This window comes from Copadichromis virginalis, linkage group LG7 (genome assembly GCF_057382275.1).
Source record: "Copadichromis virginalis isolate Kocher_CV1m ecotype Utaka linkage group LG7, C_Virginalis_male_GT1.1, whole genome shotgun sequence".
Classification (NCBI taxonomy): Eukaryota; Metazoa; Chordata; class Actinopteri; order Cichliformes; family Cichlidae; genus Copadichromis; species Copadichromis virginalis.
This window is the reverse complement of record NC_140624.1, coordinates 18,161,385-18,176,703: the sequence shown is the minus strand read 5'-3', so window position 1 is coordinate 18,176,703 and position 15,319 is coordinate 18,161,385. Positions and strand designations below refer to the sequence as shown.

General features: G+C 41.4%; 1 protein-coding gene across 2 annotated transcripts in view; it reads right to left on the bottom strand.

The window, feature by feature from the left end:
* LOC146704870 (PDZ domain-containing RING finger protein 4) overlaps nucleotides 1–15,319 on the bottom strand; it is a 115,121-nt gene that overhangs the window by 35,468 nt on the left and 64,334 nt on the right. The window contains exon 1 of one of the 2 annotated variants that reach the window (XM_085462320.1): nucleotides 12,852–13,259. The exons of the other annotated variant lie outside the window; for it this stretch is intronic. Coding sequence (XP_085318446.1) covers nucleotides 12,852–12,920 — 69 coding nt within the window. The 5' untranslated portion in view covers nucleotides 12,921–13,259. Of the gene's footprint in view, nucleotides 1–12,851; nucleotides 13,260–15,319 lie in introns of those variants that run through there. 2 annotated transcript variants of the gene reach the window in all.

Below are 15,319 nucleotides of genomic sequence, written 5' to 3'. Positions count from 1 at the left end.
GTCTAGACCAAAATACTAAAGTTTGCCCTACAAGGGCCTGATATCCACTTACGAGGACATTATACTGCCACTGTTCTATCGAAATTTAAAATGAATGACCTCTTATGTGGATCTCATTTTTCTCAGAAACATAAATCAGGTAAAAAATAAAAATAAAAAAAAAAGTAAAATCAGGTAATTCTTTGTTTTCACATTCATCAGGTCAGCCCAAATAGCAAAGAGAAATTGAAAATGCATGTCATGAAAGAGTTCGGGTCTTAGGTTAGTTTTTCAGTTGTTGTTTTTTTTTTTCTTCAAAACTCTAGTTTTTATTTTTATTTTAGATTTTTTTTCCACATCTAGTTTTAGCTTTTAAGTCCATTTTTAGTTTGCTGTAATAACCAAGATCAGAGATGCATCATCGAAATGTATCAAAGTGCTCTGTCTTTTGGTTCTGCTTTTTCCTTTAAGTTTACAGTCTAGCATCACACCTGACACTACACCAACGCACCTGTTGATCTCACTTGCTAGGTGTGGAACCAAATGTGTTATAAATAATTAGCGATCACTTTGATGGAAAACTGAGCTCTTAAAAAAAAGAAGATTAAGAGATAATTAAGTTTATCCAGTAGCACCAAACCAACTCCCTCTATATGCATGCACAGGTTCGGTCCAGCACAACTAAAAAGATTCACATAGGGCCTCTGCTGTGTTTTGTGGGCTAACAATATGGGGTATTATACTAACATCTGTCTATAAACTATCCAATCTCTAATAAAATTGTTTTTGTCAAGCGGTCCCTTAAGCGTTTGCCCACAGCCAGTACTATATACCGCATGTAAAAATGTGAGTTTGGATTGCACCCGTGCTTTCTAAGCCTGTGTATTTATGTGCAATACTTTCAGCCTTATTAAATCAACCTATAAATGCAGTTTTATGTTTCTCTACAAACAAGTTAATGAATAAGACAGGTGTCCCCTCCCCCTGCTTTTCCATTCTGTCAGTCTGCTCGTGTTGAGACAGTGAGGAAGTAGGACTGAGTGCGAGAGGATCTGGGTTGTGTAGGAGGTGCTGGGTTGACTGCAGTGCTGCGGGGGAGAAAACACGGTCGCCGATCCAACCTCGCAAAGATTGCATCGAGTTCCTGCTGTGAACTTCTGCTAGCTGCTGTTTCACAACAATGTCTTGCGTTGCAAAAATAGTTTGCATTCTCTCACATGCTCATATTGAAGCATAGAAAATGAACTTCGCTAAAATTTTAAGAAAGCGCCTTTCATTTTGCCTTCGACTACAACAAACACAATTCGTCATATGGAGATTACCACTTAACCAACCATCTCATCTCAGCTCTCATCCGTTTCTTGTAAATCAATTAACCTGCTAAACACGCTTACCTCAATTTCTAATGCACTTGGACTTTTAAATCGATTTTGCAATCCAATGAAATTACAGTTACACTTGGGTGTCAGCTGAAACGCGCCCTACATTGATGAGACATTGATTTCATACTAGAAAGGCTCGAGTTTTTAAAAAGCCACTGTGATGCTCTCATTGCTAATGCAGCCAATTAAAACGAGGCCTTTGTAACTGTGTCAGTGTGTCAGTGGCAGCGACAATAAAATCGCTGCGTGACTCGCCACAGTGGACTCCAACTGTCACCCTATGCAGCACATCAACCCAGGACAGGCAGCAAAGGGCTCTTTGTTTGCCTGGCTAATAATACTGGATGCAAATTGCTCTTTGTGTTTTGAGTTTTCTTTGAATTTGAGCCCTCAGGAATCGCCACTAGATGCATTCACAGAGCTTCTTATCACCGTCTTCCCTGGAGCCTGCCCATGCGAGCTGTGGCGCAGGTAGGTGTGCGTGTCAGCTTTCCCATCAAATGGCTGGCAGGCCAGGCTTATCACAGGAGCTGCAGGGGGTGCCCAGTGACCTGTGGAGTGACACCCAACATGGCTGCCTCGTCTAGGGGGGGCTTTGTGTCACCCTGACACGCTCGCACACACACACCTGCCACCCCCCACCCTCCACCCATTTTCTGTACACAGACTGAAAGCCTGACCTTTGAGAACATAAGTCATTCTTCCACACAAGCGTGCATTTGCAATCATACATACCTGTCACAGACAATCCAAAGCTCTCGAGTCACAGGAGTCATGCAGAGGTTAATGTATAGAAGCAGAGGCAGTAAAAGAAAAAGAAAAAAAAAGGCAAAGAGGGTGAAAAAAAGTTTGTCAATGAAAGCATCTCCCACAAGAACTCAAGGCTTTGTCGTTTCTTTTCATCGAATATAGATGATACAGCCGGGCATCTCAAACCTTCAGATTTTTCCAAATGTCACTGGCAATGATGAGGCTGATACTTTATTACTTTGGGGGGTGGGGGGTGTCACTATATGACACAGGCAAGAAGCAGCATGTGTGTACTGTCAGGTCCGCTTTCATTTCACCAGTGGCAAAATTGATCTTTTTCTCATAGCCACGGTGTTCACAGTCGCACTGACTACACCCACAGCAACGTAGAGTTAAATACTGTTTACACAGTTCCTACAGTTATTGTGCTTTATTTTGCATTTTGTAAAGCAAATACTGCTGTTTAATACTGCTGCACTTTTTTCCGAATTCGTCCAAATCAATTTCTTAGTTTTCAGTGTTGTTACTTATATAGCATCAAATCACACCGTCAGTCACCTCAAAGTCCTTTATATTACAAGGTAAAGACGCTACAGTAACAGAGACAATGAAATGACCAACCTATGAGCAAGCACTCGGAAAGTGGGAAGAAAAAACTTGTTTTTTAACAGGAAGAAATGACTGGCACAACCGGGCTCAGGGAAGGGCTGCCATCTCCCCCGACCAATTTGGGGTGAGGGGAGGGAGAGTACAAAAGACACAATTAATTAAAATAATAATTAAATACAAAGTGGAGTGAAAAGAGTTAAGTGAAAAAGAAACACTCAGTGGATTATGGGAATCCTCCAGCTGCCTAGGGCTCTGATCTGGTCCTGACAAAAAGTCTAACGATAAGCTTAATCAAAAAGGAAAAATTTAAGCCTAATCTTAAAACCGGAGAGTGTTGTAATTAAATTTGTTAATAAAGATGTAGACGTACAAACCAAACATTTTTTTCCTCCATAATACGGCAAATAAACTTCAACTCAAATTTATGAAGGTTTATCATTAATCTTTATCTAGAGTATCATCTAGAGCATGTGGGCGTGTTATGACTGGGTTTTAATGACAGCTTTTTTGTTAATTAGTTGCTGACTACAAGAGGGGGACACACTTAATTATATCCCCAATTACTCTTTTTAAATCTCCATCTGAATGTATCTGTATCCCTAATAAACTTTAATGAATGCAGAGCTGTGAACAGTGCAGGTTAGCACCATACAAGAGGACAGTGACTCTGGCTGCCATCAGCTCAAATAACACTAAGCCAGGTGCAACAAGCCAAACACACCAGCAAGTCAGCGCTGGGAACTGACATCAGCCTATCTGCTAAAGGCACCATGTTTGATCTTGGTTAATTTCCCTGGATACAATAAAAAAATAAAAAATAAAAAATGTCACTCCACCACTGCCTGTGTTGTGACACTACAAACAATATCAAACTGTCCACAGATTTTGATTCCACTTCCTGGATTTCTAAATTCTTACTTCTGCTGGTATACAAGCAAAAGATAACTTTTTTTTACATCGCTTTGTGGCTTTTAAACGTGCAGATGGTTTTTCCAGCACAAATCCATCCCAGCATAGAACCAACTCTAATTGGAAAAGAGGGGAAAATGCATTCTTATGAATAGCAATAAATTAATGAGGGCCCTCCTGTCTGCTTAAACACAGATAATCAGCTAAGAGGCACCCTGGATGCAGATGCACAGCCCTCTGTGTGCGCTCTTTGTTTCCACCAATGTTTGTACTGTGGAGAAAAGCACAAGCTGTCAGGACTGTTCACAATTACACTTAATACACACAGTAAGTTGTGATCATAATTTAGCAGTCCAAAGTCTTGCATGAAAGCCTGCACTGCACACGCTGACATACACACAAACAAACACATATATACTTGCAGTAATCAGGCACAGACAGAAACCACTTTAGACAGAGACACAAACAATTCTGAGAATGCACACACATTTCTGTGCACACATGCATACTGATATTTTCATAAACAGTCGAGCTTGTATAGTCTATTTGCACGTGTGCAAGGAGAAAAAAAAACAAAACAAGGTGCTTGGAAATGCATAATGTCAGGTTCTTAGATATCAAGTCACAGGTGGTAATAATGGGTCTGAGAATTATGCCCTCTTTGTCCTTTGCTTTCTTGTCTGGATATGGTGACAAACAAAAAGCCTGCAAATTATTATTACTTTTATAAATTAATACCAGGCCACAATAACCTGCAGCATCCCAGCTCTTTACCTACGCACAAACATACCCAATACACGTCAACAACAACTCCATCATTTTACTGTGGATTCACTTCATTAAAAAGATGTCTTGGTTCATTGGGAATTGCCAGTGTGATACTCGGGCATGTACTTTATTTTCGCTACCTGATTGAAGTCGACAGCCTTTGATCTCGATGAGAATGTGAAAGTAAAACATGCACTAAAACAAGGCAAAGTACTACTGCGGGATGATGCCACGCTGATGTCATCTTCCAAAGGGAGACTTGCATAGTAACTAAGTAAGTGGCTGAGATTGTTTTGTGATTCCCATGCTCTCAAAGGCAAATGAGCTTATGCACTCAAGGCAAGAGCGCTGAAACAGGAAGGACAAGACTTTAAGGCTTTATGGTAATAAACTTGTGAAGTTTAAGCCAGGTATTATGCTCACAGAACCACGACAGTAATTTCCTTTAAACCCAATCATAATTAACCACTGTTTAATTCAAATGAACTCAAAATGATCTGAAGGACAGTAAATTTGATTATGAATACCATGTGTGTGTGTGCTATTCATGCGCCGTCTTTGCCGACATACTGTACATTACTGTACTAATTAGGGATGTCACAGCTTCATGCATACATCGTTTTGATTTCATGCATCATATAAAGAGTGGCAGAAAGTTAGCAGTATCCTCCTGACAGCAGTCACCTTCAGCCTTCATCAACAACCGTTTCTGAAATATATAAATATATACTCCTAACTCCTGTTATAGTTATTTCCTTAAAATGAGTCAAAGCACGATGCTCTGTTGCACATCCTAAACTAGCCAATCAGTATAGTAGTAGTTTGTGTATTATTGTTCCATATCAATTCATATAACTCATCCAAAGTAATTGATGCTATATTTGTACAAACTAAAATAAAATGTAAACTTTTTGTCTAGAAGCAGGTAAAAATGATTGCTTTTCAGCATTTAGCTCTGTTTATTCTTATTTGCTTAGGATTATCTTCTCTACAACTCTCAGATGAGCCCTTGGTGTTCGAGTCAGGCTGGGTCTATGCATTATCCTTGCAAGAGGAGTGAATGCAGGGGTGAGTACATCACTACCCTGTTCAGGTTTCCACTAGGCTGCTGCTGCTGCAGGGCATGCATGACTTATCATATTTTAGGGGTACAAAATAAGCAAAGGTAGGCCAAGACTAACAGGAAGCTGACAAAAAGATCACTAGCTTTTTACTGCATCCAAAGATGGACGTCAAACCACTTCAAAATCTATCCAAGTACCTCTAGGACTTTGTTTGCCTTTATAATTGGTTTCTTGTCATATCTGTACACATATATTAGATAAAACCCTCCTATCACAGTCCTTGTCTGAATACCTCGGCGCAGTAGACGGCCAAAACAAGAAGTTCTACATCTGATGGCCAGCGGTGATATGTCGAGAAATTTATTCTCAGAGAAAGAGCTTTAGTTTACTAAAGAAAATGGCATGTCATGGTTTGTTTGTGCAGCTTTTCCTCGGTGATTGCCGCGAGTCAGATGAAAGAAATCGGTACAGACAGGAGCACATACAGGAGATAAAACTAATTTTGAAGAGCCTTGTTCATCTTGGGTTGGAGAGCGGCATGGAGACAAAGAGGTCCAGGAGCAAGATGTGTGGTAGAAAAGGTCAGTTGGGTTCTTATTGAGATAAGAAACAGATGAAAAGGAAAAAGGTCACTTCATCAGCTCCCTCTTGAATCCCTTTTGCGCCTCCATAGGGAGATTTCGTGGAAGAACTGATAAAAACCCATTGACTTTATGTCTTGTGCCAAATGTAGCATCATCTGTATCTGAGGAGCAGGGCACACATCTCCGTGCAACAATGTGCACTGAGGATTTTAATTACATTTTTTAATTTCACCTCATCGAAAACATTGTTTTTGAAAACTAATTTGAGCTACTGCAATTTGAAATGCACAAGCAGTCATGCAATTGGATATGTGATTCTCACAAAATTAGACTATGAAATCCCCAGTTACATTGTCAGTGTGAAGCCAGCATGAAGCAGTAGTTATGCAACAATCTCTGCAGTGTTCTAATAAGTAGGGAAATACCATTAGATGCTCAGAGTGACACTGACATTTTTTTTTTTAATATTACACACTATTTATGCATTTGCCCACGTGCCTGCACACGTTCGAAGCGACAGCTTTAAAAATATGGACCTTTGTGTTGTTTAGGAACAGTAAAAGTGTCACCGAAAGCCTGGATTATAGCTCAGGCTAATCTTTCCAGGGTGGACACAAGATCAATCAAGCAGCACATTTTTCCTCTCTCCTCCCCCTCTTCCTTCACTCTCATAAATTTTAATGGTTGAGGGACATCTTTCAAAAGAAACATAATGGGACAAGAAGACAGATGAGAACATTTGTAGTTAACTGTCTGGAGATAGTGCTGAAGGTGTGGTGGGGGGTTCGACAGCCTTAATGTACCATCAAAGCATTCACAGGCCCCTGATAGAGGCATACCTATAAAGCATTAACGCTGTACTAAAGGCAACTTTTTTCAAGGTGTGGACCCATTTACTGAAGACTTCCAAACAATGTCTTCCTTGTTAATCAGTGCAGAGTGTCATTAGTCAGTTCATTTGTTGGTCTATGATAAAGCCATGTAATAGTGGGGAAAAATGTTTATCACCCTCTACTAGTTTACAGATAAACTAGTAGAAAAAGTCGATTCTTGGAGTGAAACCAACAGCTGAAATCAGAGAAGTTTAGCATCTGTTTGAATCTATTCTCAAACCATTCCTGAGTAGCTGGCCTCTGTCTTGTGCTATTTATTTTTTATATCACACCTGGTGCTTTTTCAGTCTTCATTCCATATTTAGTAGTGAGTCCAACTAAGTTGTACTAAAACTGACCTCCAGATTAATTTAAACCTGCATTCTTAGAAAGTCAAAGAGAAAGAAACAGAGTGATTTTTTCAAATTAACTCATTCACTGCCAGCCATTTTCAAATCAGGTAACTCCCCACTGCCAGGGTTTTTGAGCATTTTTACTCATTTTTGAAGAGCCACAGAAAACTGTGTGTTATGATCATATAAACGCTGAACCTACCAAAATGAAGAACAGACTCTCTTCTTTCATCCAAAAAAAAAGCTTGTTTCTACCATTTTCCATTCTTTAGTAATCAGCTGTAGAAGAGAGGTGGGTTCCACCAAAAATGCCTGTTTTGACCAAAAAAAGGGAGAAAACGAGCTTTTTGTGAAAAATACATTTCAAGCAGAAAAGTGCCTTTGACACTAATATTTCTTGCTTTGTGACACCTCTAACATATAAAATAGTTTTTCACTTCTATAAAACAGAAATAACACTGAGAAAGGTTATGTTTTATCAAAACAATTTATTTACAAATATATGAAAAAATAAAATTCACTGACAAGCTGCCCGAGGTTGTATTCTGGCCCCTCCCATTGAAAAACGTAATTGACGTCTATAGATGTCAATGGCAGTCAACGTAAGTTTTTCAATTGACGTCTATAGACGTCAATGGCAGTGAATGAGTTAATTAATTAATTTAATTATTTTCAAATTATATAATCACTTCAAATTAGGGCTGTTCGATATAATGATATATATCGGATGACGATATAAAAACATGTATAGTTTCATTTTATGCTATCGTTTGTTTCGTGGTGTCCCAAAATAAACTGTTTACGGCAATATTTTTTCATCTTTTTGATGGTCACTGTAGTGCCTATATTAATTTCTTTAAGTTTTCTCTTTCTCTTATATTTTATATAACCACACTACAGACGGACAAGCGCCTATTTTTATGCCTTGTGGTTAGCAACAATGAAGGTAACAGCATCGCGTGTCCGCTTGTTTATGTTCCACATAAACTTTTCACAATAAAGCTCAAGATCCTGTTGAGACTTTTCAAAATAAACTGAATCACGTGAAAGAGCAGATTATTTACGGATGAGAATTCAAAAGGAGCCGCCAGGTGCTAAAAAAATAAACCTTAGACTCAAACGTTAGAACAGGCTTTTCCCCGCAGCACGCCGTTTAATAAATACTCACAAAGAAAACGGCGGCCGTTACAACTTATGTCTAAAAATGTATCGTTTCATGCATCGGTTAAAACACTCGACTCCAGGTACATGACGCACAGCTGGAAACACTTCCCGCAAGACGAGCTGCCCGAGATTCACAGAATTTACAGAAAATGTTACATTTTTGTGATTTATATCGTTATCGGGACGATAGAATTCTTATATCGGGATATGAGATTTTGGTCATATCGCACAGCCCTACTCCAAATCCTAGTGACTTGATGACTAGCCAAAAGAAACGAAGCAAAAAGACCACAAGATGGCAATGACGGCTTCCGAAAAAAACAAAAGGGGTTCCCCAGATGTGACAACTTTCATCTAAACCTGACATTTATATGACAGTCATTTCTTTAAAAAAATAGAAAAAGAGGTCAAGTGTCTTACAAAGTCAAAATAACACAAAAGTATGCTGGTGCACACTATTTATGTATCAGGTGCAGCTTGCTAGCCATTTCTCAGGAAGTTTGGCTCTTGGGAAAACTCTTCAACATTTATTGAATACATACCCATTACACACATGGCTAGTGGCACTGCAGAAGCAGGAGCAAGTCATCTGTGTCCCCCCCCTTAGATTGCCTCTAGTCCACAGGTTTCACATCTGATGCTACTACACAAAATCGAATATCCACCCACCCAATTGCAGGACCACCATACTGGGAATTGCCTTTTGCCACAGAAAGCATAAACTCCAGATCTGCTTCATTTCACATCTGTCTGTCCCATCCTGTCAACCATGTGACCCTGCTCAACATGACATCGCTAAACTCTGAGATTCCATTACAGTGCAGTTGGCCTCCTGCACGCGGTCCCACTCTAAAATTCATGAACACTGCTTTCTGTTTTTTTTTATATCTAGAATATTCACTAACCATGTGTTTTTGTTTCCTGGAGAAACGTGTGTATGTGTGTGTGTGTGTGCGCGCACCCAAGCTGTGGGTGCCTCATTCTCATTCATATGCATCAGCAAGTTATCAGGGACTGTTGTGCCTCATTGAGCTGAGAAGCTGCTTTCCATTTATTTCTCAAATGCAGTGGAGAGTGATTCTTCTCCTGCCTAATAAAACTTATAAAACTGGCTATACTATACTGCTTTCAAAACTTCTACTAACAAAAAAAAGCGAGGCTCATTGGGCAATTACGAAACACGATAATGAAATATGGAGAGTGTGCCGTGCAGTGCGAAAGGTGAAATTCATTACCCAGCCACATTTGGAGCAGCTGGCTGCTACAGTAGATAGTGGTGGCTCACTGGGGAAGTTTTGAGACCTATTGTAGGTGGATTTTTGGTTTGATCGCAATGCCATTGCAAAAACAGCTTTTGTTGAAAGCCAATGCAGGCTGTTCCCGCAAAACATCTTTAACTCTACACTGCATTCCTCATCTCATCAACATCTGCCATCCTGCTAATTAGGCCCAAAAAGCCACACATCACTGGGTTTTAGTGGTGCACAGACAATGTGTGACACTCACGAGGGGAGCTCATGGACACAATGGGAATTTCAAAACCCTGCTAGATCACAGAGCGAATCGGAGTTTGTTACTGTCGGCAAGATAGCCTGAGCACCCACACGGTGGAAAATATATGCTGTAAGAATCTGCCTGACTATAGCTTTTGAGTATAGCTGCATGAGTATGGGTCTACATGCTAAATGCATAAAGCAGTCTACTGTTCGGTCTACAGGTTTTGCCTTCGATGACAAAAGTGCCGTCACTGGGAGGTTAACTGGAGTGGAATCCCACAGAGATCAGCTGGAGCAAAGGTTAAAAGAAATGCAATCAAAGAAGATGAGCAATCAGAGGACTCAAACAGAGCAGTCAAAGACAGAAAGATGGACAAGCGTTAATCGGTTGGAGTATAAAAATAAATGTGAGACTGGAAAGTTAGAAAAAGAACAAGGCCACAAGAAGATTGCTGTGTCTTATCCCTGACCCAAGAAAGCTGATTCAATAAACAAAGAATCTCAGCTCTGTGAGATAGCTTTGCAGGCCAGCCGACAAAGGTGAAGATATTTTCATGCAGAACACCTGCAGCCGTGAGAATAGAAGAAAGGGGAAACGGAGGGAGTGCGAACGAGAGAGCGAGCTAGTCATAAATCTCCCACAGCTAGCAGGGTCAGGCAGATCGAGAGAGTGTCAAAATTGTTTCTAGACGTGAAGGAAAGGGGAGAAAGGTGGCTAACCAACCCCTGCGACTGTCTCCTGCTCTTCAAATCAACCTGCCACGAGGCTGGTCAGTCACGCTGTGACACCAGCAAGCCATTTCTACCTCATTTGCATACACACACTCACATACTCTGCATAATAATAGTAGAGTGGCATAGCAAGCGTGTGTGTGTGTGCGTACAATTCTAGGTGTGTGTGCATTTCTGCACAACAGAAACACAACCAGAAGACAAAAACAACAACATGAGCTGTGAGAATGATGGGGAAAAAGACATGTAGCAAGGGTGAAAGCTAGACAGACAACATGTAAGAAAGACGATTAGATTGCTGGTGGCGAGAGCGGTGAGTACAGCTTTTTGCTGTCACAACATACTTTTCCTGACTGTAAAAACATTGTTTGGCATTCTCGCAGGGAAAGCTCTGCTACTATAGGAGACTTGCCTCACTGTCCATCATCTTCTACTTTTGGTACCCATCCTGCTGTACACCGTGCTTATTTGTTCACAGAGGACATGTTTGAACGTGTGCATGGAAGTGTGTTTGCAATGCAGTGAAAAGAGGTGGTTTCAGGGTTTCTCACTGGTGAAGGAACTATACACTTCCCTTCTATTCCTTCTTTTTTCACCTCCCGTGTCAAGGATGCTTCACCCGCTCCTGCTCCTTTCCTCGATTTCCTTTTCACCCTGCATCATTAACAGCTTACTCTATATTCCCATCTCAGTCTTTATCCTCCTTACTCTACATCCTTTCTGCCTTGCCTCAGAAAGCAGCTGCTGATGTTGCAGCTCACACCTGACCCAGCTCACTATATCAGTGGGTGGACAGATATGCCAGAGAGATCCTGTCAATGGCAACTGTGCCCTGGAGACTGCCCCACTTGGCGGATACTGAGCCCCTTCTGCTAGACTACTAGAAAGGGGAGTCAACACTATTTCTTAACAAGTGGTGCAGAGAGAGAGGGACGCAAAAAGCCAAGATAAGCACCAAGGCAGCACTATTTTTACGATCCTTCTGTGGCGAGGCAGGCGCTGCAGTGGCTTCCTACTCATCCTTCGGGGTCCCTTGACAGTTCTGTTTGCTAATATTAAACAGGCAACTTCCTCTGCTGCTGATCTTGAAGCTTGCAGCCCACCTTTAGCGTAGCACCCTTTTCTGACCATTAAAGCAGCTCAGAATCTCGCTGACAATGTTCAACCTCTTAGTTTGGCAGCATCTCGGGGCGCATATAAGCCCAAATCTACAGGCAGTGGTTAACCAATGCTGGTTTACCTCCCCCGCTTCTTCTCACCCCATTGCTTCACAAGGGTAAAGAGAGACATTTCACGTCTAATTAATGCACGGGATGGTTGTATAAAATGGCTAATGAGGCTGTGATCACAGCGGCGTGAAGGCAGGCACTACTGCTGGTCAGGGGGATGAGCATGACTCCACTTCCAGGAGACACATTGCTTCATAGTTATTAGCCTGTCATAGGAAGAGGGCTAATGGGGAGAATGGAGGTGCTTGTTTATGTGTTTGGCTCCACCTCAGTCAGTGAGATGTGTGTCCTCCGCCTCTTTGCCTGTTTCCTGACAAAACGCTCAAGCAGTTGCTTAAAAAAAAAAAACTTCATGCTGTTTCATCAGCTGTGTCAGCCTTGAAAAAAGAAAAGAGCACATTAAGGGAACTGATATAAATGTGCAGTCAGATGAGCAACATTTGCTCGAATGTAGGCGCTGTTACCTGTGATTGCAAGACTATCACACTCAAGTGAGCCACAAGAAATATAAAGAGAACGACTGCTGGTACAGCACTGAAGTGTCTAATGAAAACTTTTCATAAAATACCACAAAAAAAACCCTTTGGCAATTCTCGCTGAACATTATGAAAGAAAGAAATTGGAACAAACACGTCATGTAGTAGAAACCAGGTGCTACTATTCTATTAAAAAACTTGCTCCCTCAGCACAGCTCTTTGAGCAGGATGAATGGACTGCACACTAGCTACTCTCTGAGAGACTGCTCATTACTCAAATCACATCTGCTAGTGAGTAAGAAGCCCCTCTCTCCATTATGCTGCCTCACTTTCATAGTGCAAATATATTCATTTCAATCTTCTACGTGAAATGCCCTGAACGAGGCTCCGGACTTGAACTGCTCTCTTCAAAACACGCACAGTGAATCATCCACACACACACACACACAGACAATATTCGATACCAAAGTCGGTCATGCCTCACCTGTGCGATCTCATACAGAAGCTTGTAGTGTTCCTCTCGCTTCTGTAAAGTGCACAGATTGCAGCCCATTATAGCTGTCGTGGAAACGCCAGGCGTCCAATTCTCCCCAAGTAGTGGTGGTACGGACACAGGGGGGTCACCCTCCACACCGGAGCGCTGGTTCTCATCAGTCACTCCTTAGCGAGCATCTCTTTTCAGGCATCCCATTCACACATTCAGGCAGTCACAAGCAACCCCAGCTTAGAGGAACAGAAAGCTCCAGCTGAGCCTGACAGAAGAAGGTTCAGATGTGAACAGCGGCAGTGAAGTAGCGGCGGCCGTTTCAGCATCAGCCGGAGTGTCTCCTCTATCCCGCTCCCTCTATTTCAGACTCATACACTCACACGCGCACACACAGGCGTACGCACAGGCTCATACACCAGGGTTGTGACTCGCGCTCACTGAGACACTCCCCCCTTTTTCTTCCTCTGTTTCGGCGCACATGAGCACACTGATACCAGCTCATGAATAATGAGGAGAAGACGCTGTGATATTCATGAGAACAGCGGCAGGAAGGGAGGGGACTGACAAAGAGGGAGGAGTGTGCTGGAGCGGGAGCGCTGGTTCATTAAAACTGAGGCACAGTTACACAATGCGCTCCTTTGTGCGAACAGCTCCTGTGAGAAGCTTGGGCAGGGCTGACTGCACAGAGACGGGCAAGCGGAGGGTGTCTGAGGCTTATGTGCGACCTACCTGCATGTAAGGCTTTTCACTGGGTTTATCTGCTTCGCGAGAGGAGGATGTGTTGCACTTCTGTCGGAAATAAGGAATTACACTGGCTGAGGAGAAGTAAAGCAGTAAATGCTGTTTCAACACATGGTTTAGTTCATTTACTAATAAAAAAATCATTTAGTGCTTGTCTGTTTAATACATATCACTAAATTATTTTGGTTTTGGACCTTTGGTAACACGTTTTAAGAGTTTTGAAAACCCCTTAATTTTTACGATAATGTTTCGTTTTCTCTGATTTTGCTGCTTTTCTCTGCGCCTTATGTGTTACTCAAACCAAGAAGCCTTCTGTTTTTTTCCATATTTGTATTATACATTTATAGATTATATTTCTCCAACTGTTTCTAGAAAATTGATAATAGTAGGTGCATAATGAAGAGGGCCAATCAGTTTAATGAACACAATATGACATATTTGTGAGGAGTATGCACATTTCCAACTTTGTCAAAGTTAAAAAAAAATCACATATTTATAACTCCGGCACCACTGCTGTTGCTGATAATGGGTGTCCCCACAGCAAAACTGGCAGCAAGTAAAGCCACAGACCTCAGAGACGATTAGGGCTGCCACGATTAGTCGACTAGTCACGATTACGTCGACTATCAAAATCATCGACGACTGACTTAATAGTCGACGTGTCGTTTGAAGCTTTGTAAGATCACAAAAGACGCAGGAATGAGTAGTAGGATTTAAGAGTGTAATAACGGACTGAAACAGAAGATGGCAGCACTGCATGTACAAGGATGCCAGCTGCCGTTAAACCCCGAAGAAGAAGAAACTGTCCCAGAATTCATAGCGCGGCCCAGCTCAGTTTCCAACAATGGCGGCAGCTAGTTAGTTTTAATATTACTCTTATTATTCTTTCTGGGTCTCAAAATAAACGTTTAACATATTTTCAGGCGAGAATGTAGCTGTGTAAACCTCAAATATCTGCTCAGTTTATCAAGACACCACATATTTTCAAAAGCGCTCCGACGTTTTCGGAGACGTCTGTTACCCACTAGCTCGTTAGCTAGCCGGGGGCAAGGCTCACTAGAGCCGTGAGAAAACCGGACTCCGGCAAATCGTTTTCAAACCCACCGCCGTCTTTCGCTACTCAGGTTAAACATGATATATAAGTCACTTAGATAACTTAAAAATGTTATTGTTTGGCCTTTTGTAGTATTTTATTTGTTCCTGAGTAAATCGGTTTGGCTGAGATTAAAGTTATAGTTTTTACACAGCTGAATAAATGTCAAGCAGACAGCTGATCATCAGAAGTGTGAGATGCTCCAGAATATATTCCAGTGTCCTGTTATATTTTAGATAGCAAGGAGTTTATTAAACTTCACCGAAACAATCTGCAAATTTCATTAAAATTGAATAAACTATCATCTTGTCTTTATTTTTAGTTAGCACCTTAAACACTTAAAGCTGTAAGCTAATGATAGTTATATAAGAGCAGATGCTGCTGGTGCAATAAGCTGTACGCTGTATGTCCAATGGATGATGATCTGCAGCCCTAGAGATGATATATCAATCACCGGCTTCCCTCAAATTGTGATAATTGCAAGACAATAAACCTTGGCTATTGTCTCACTAGCAGGAAGCTACACAAGAAATGAGCAATAACTGTTAACAAATTGGCCTCCGAGCCAACATTTCTGCAGAATAGAATGAAGAGTAGATGAGTGCTCATCAGCTGGCTACTGGGCATCTAA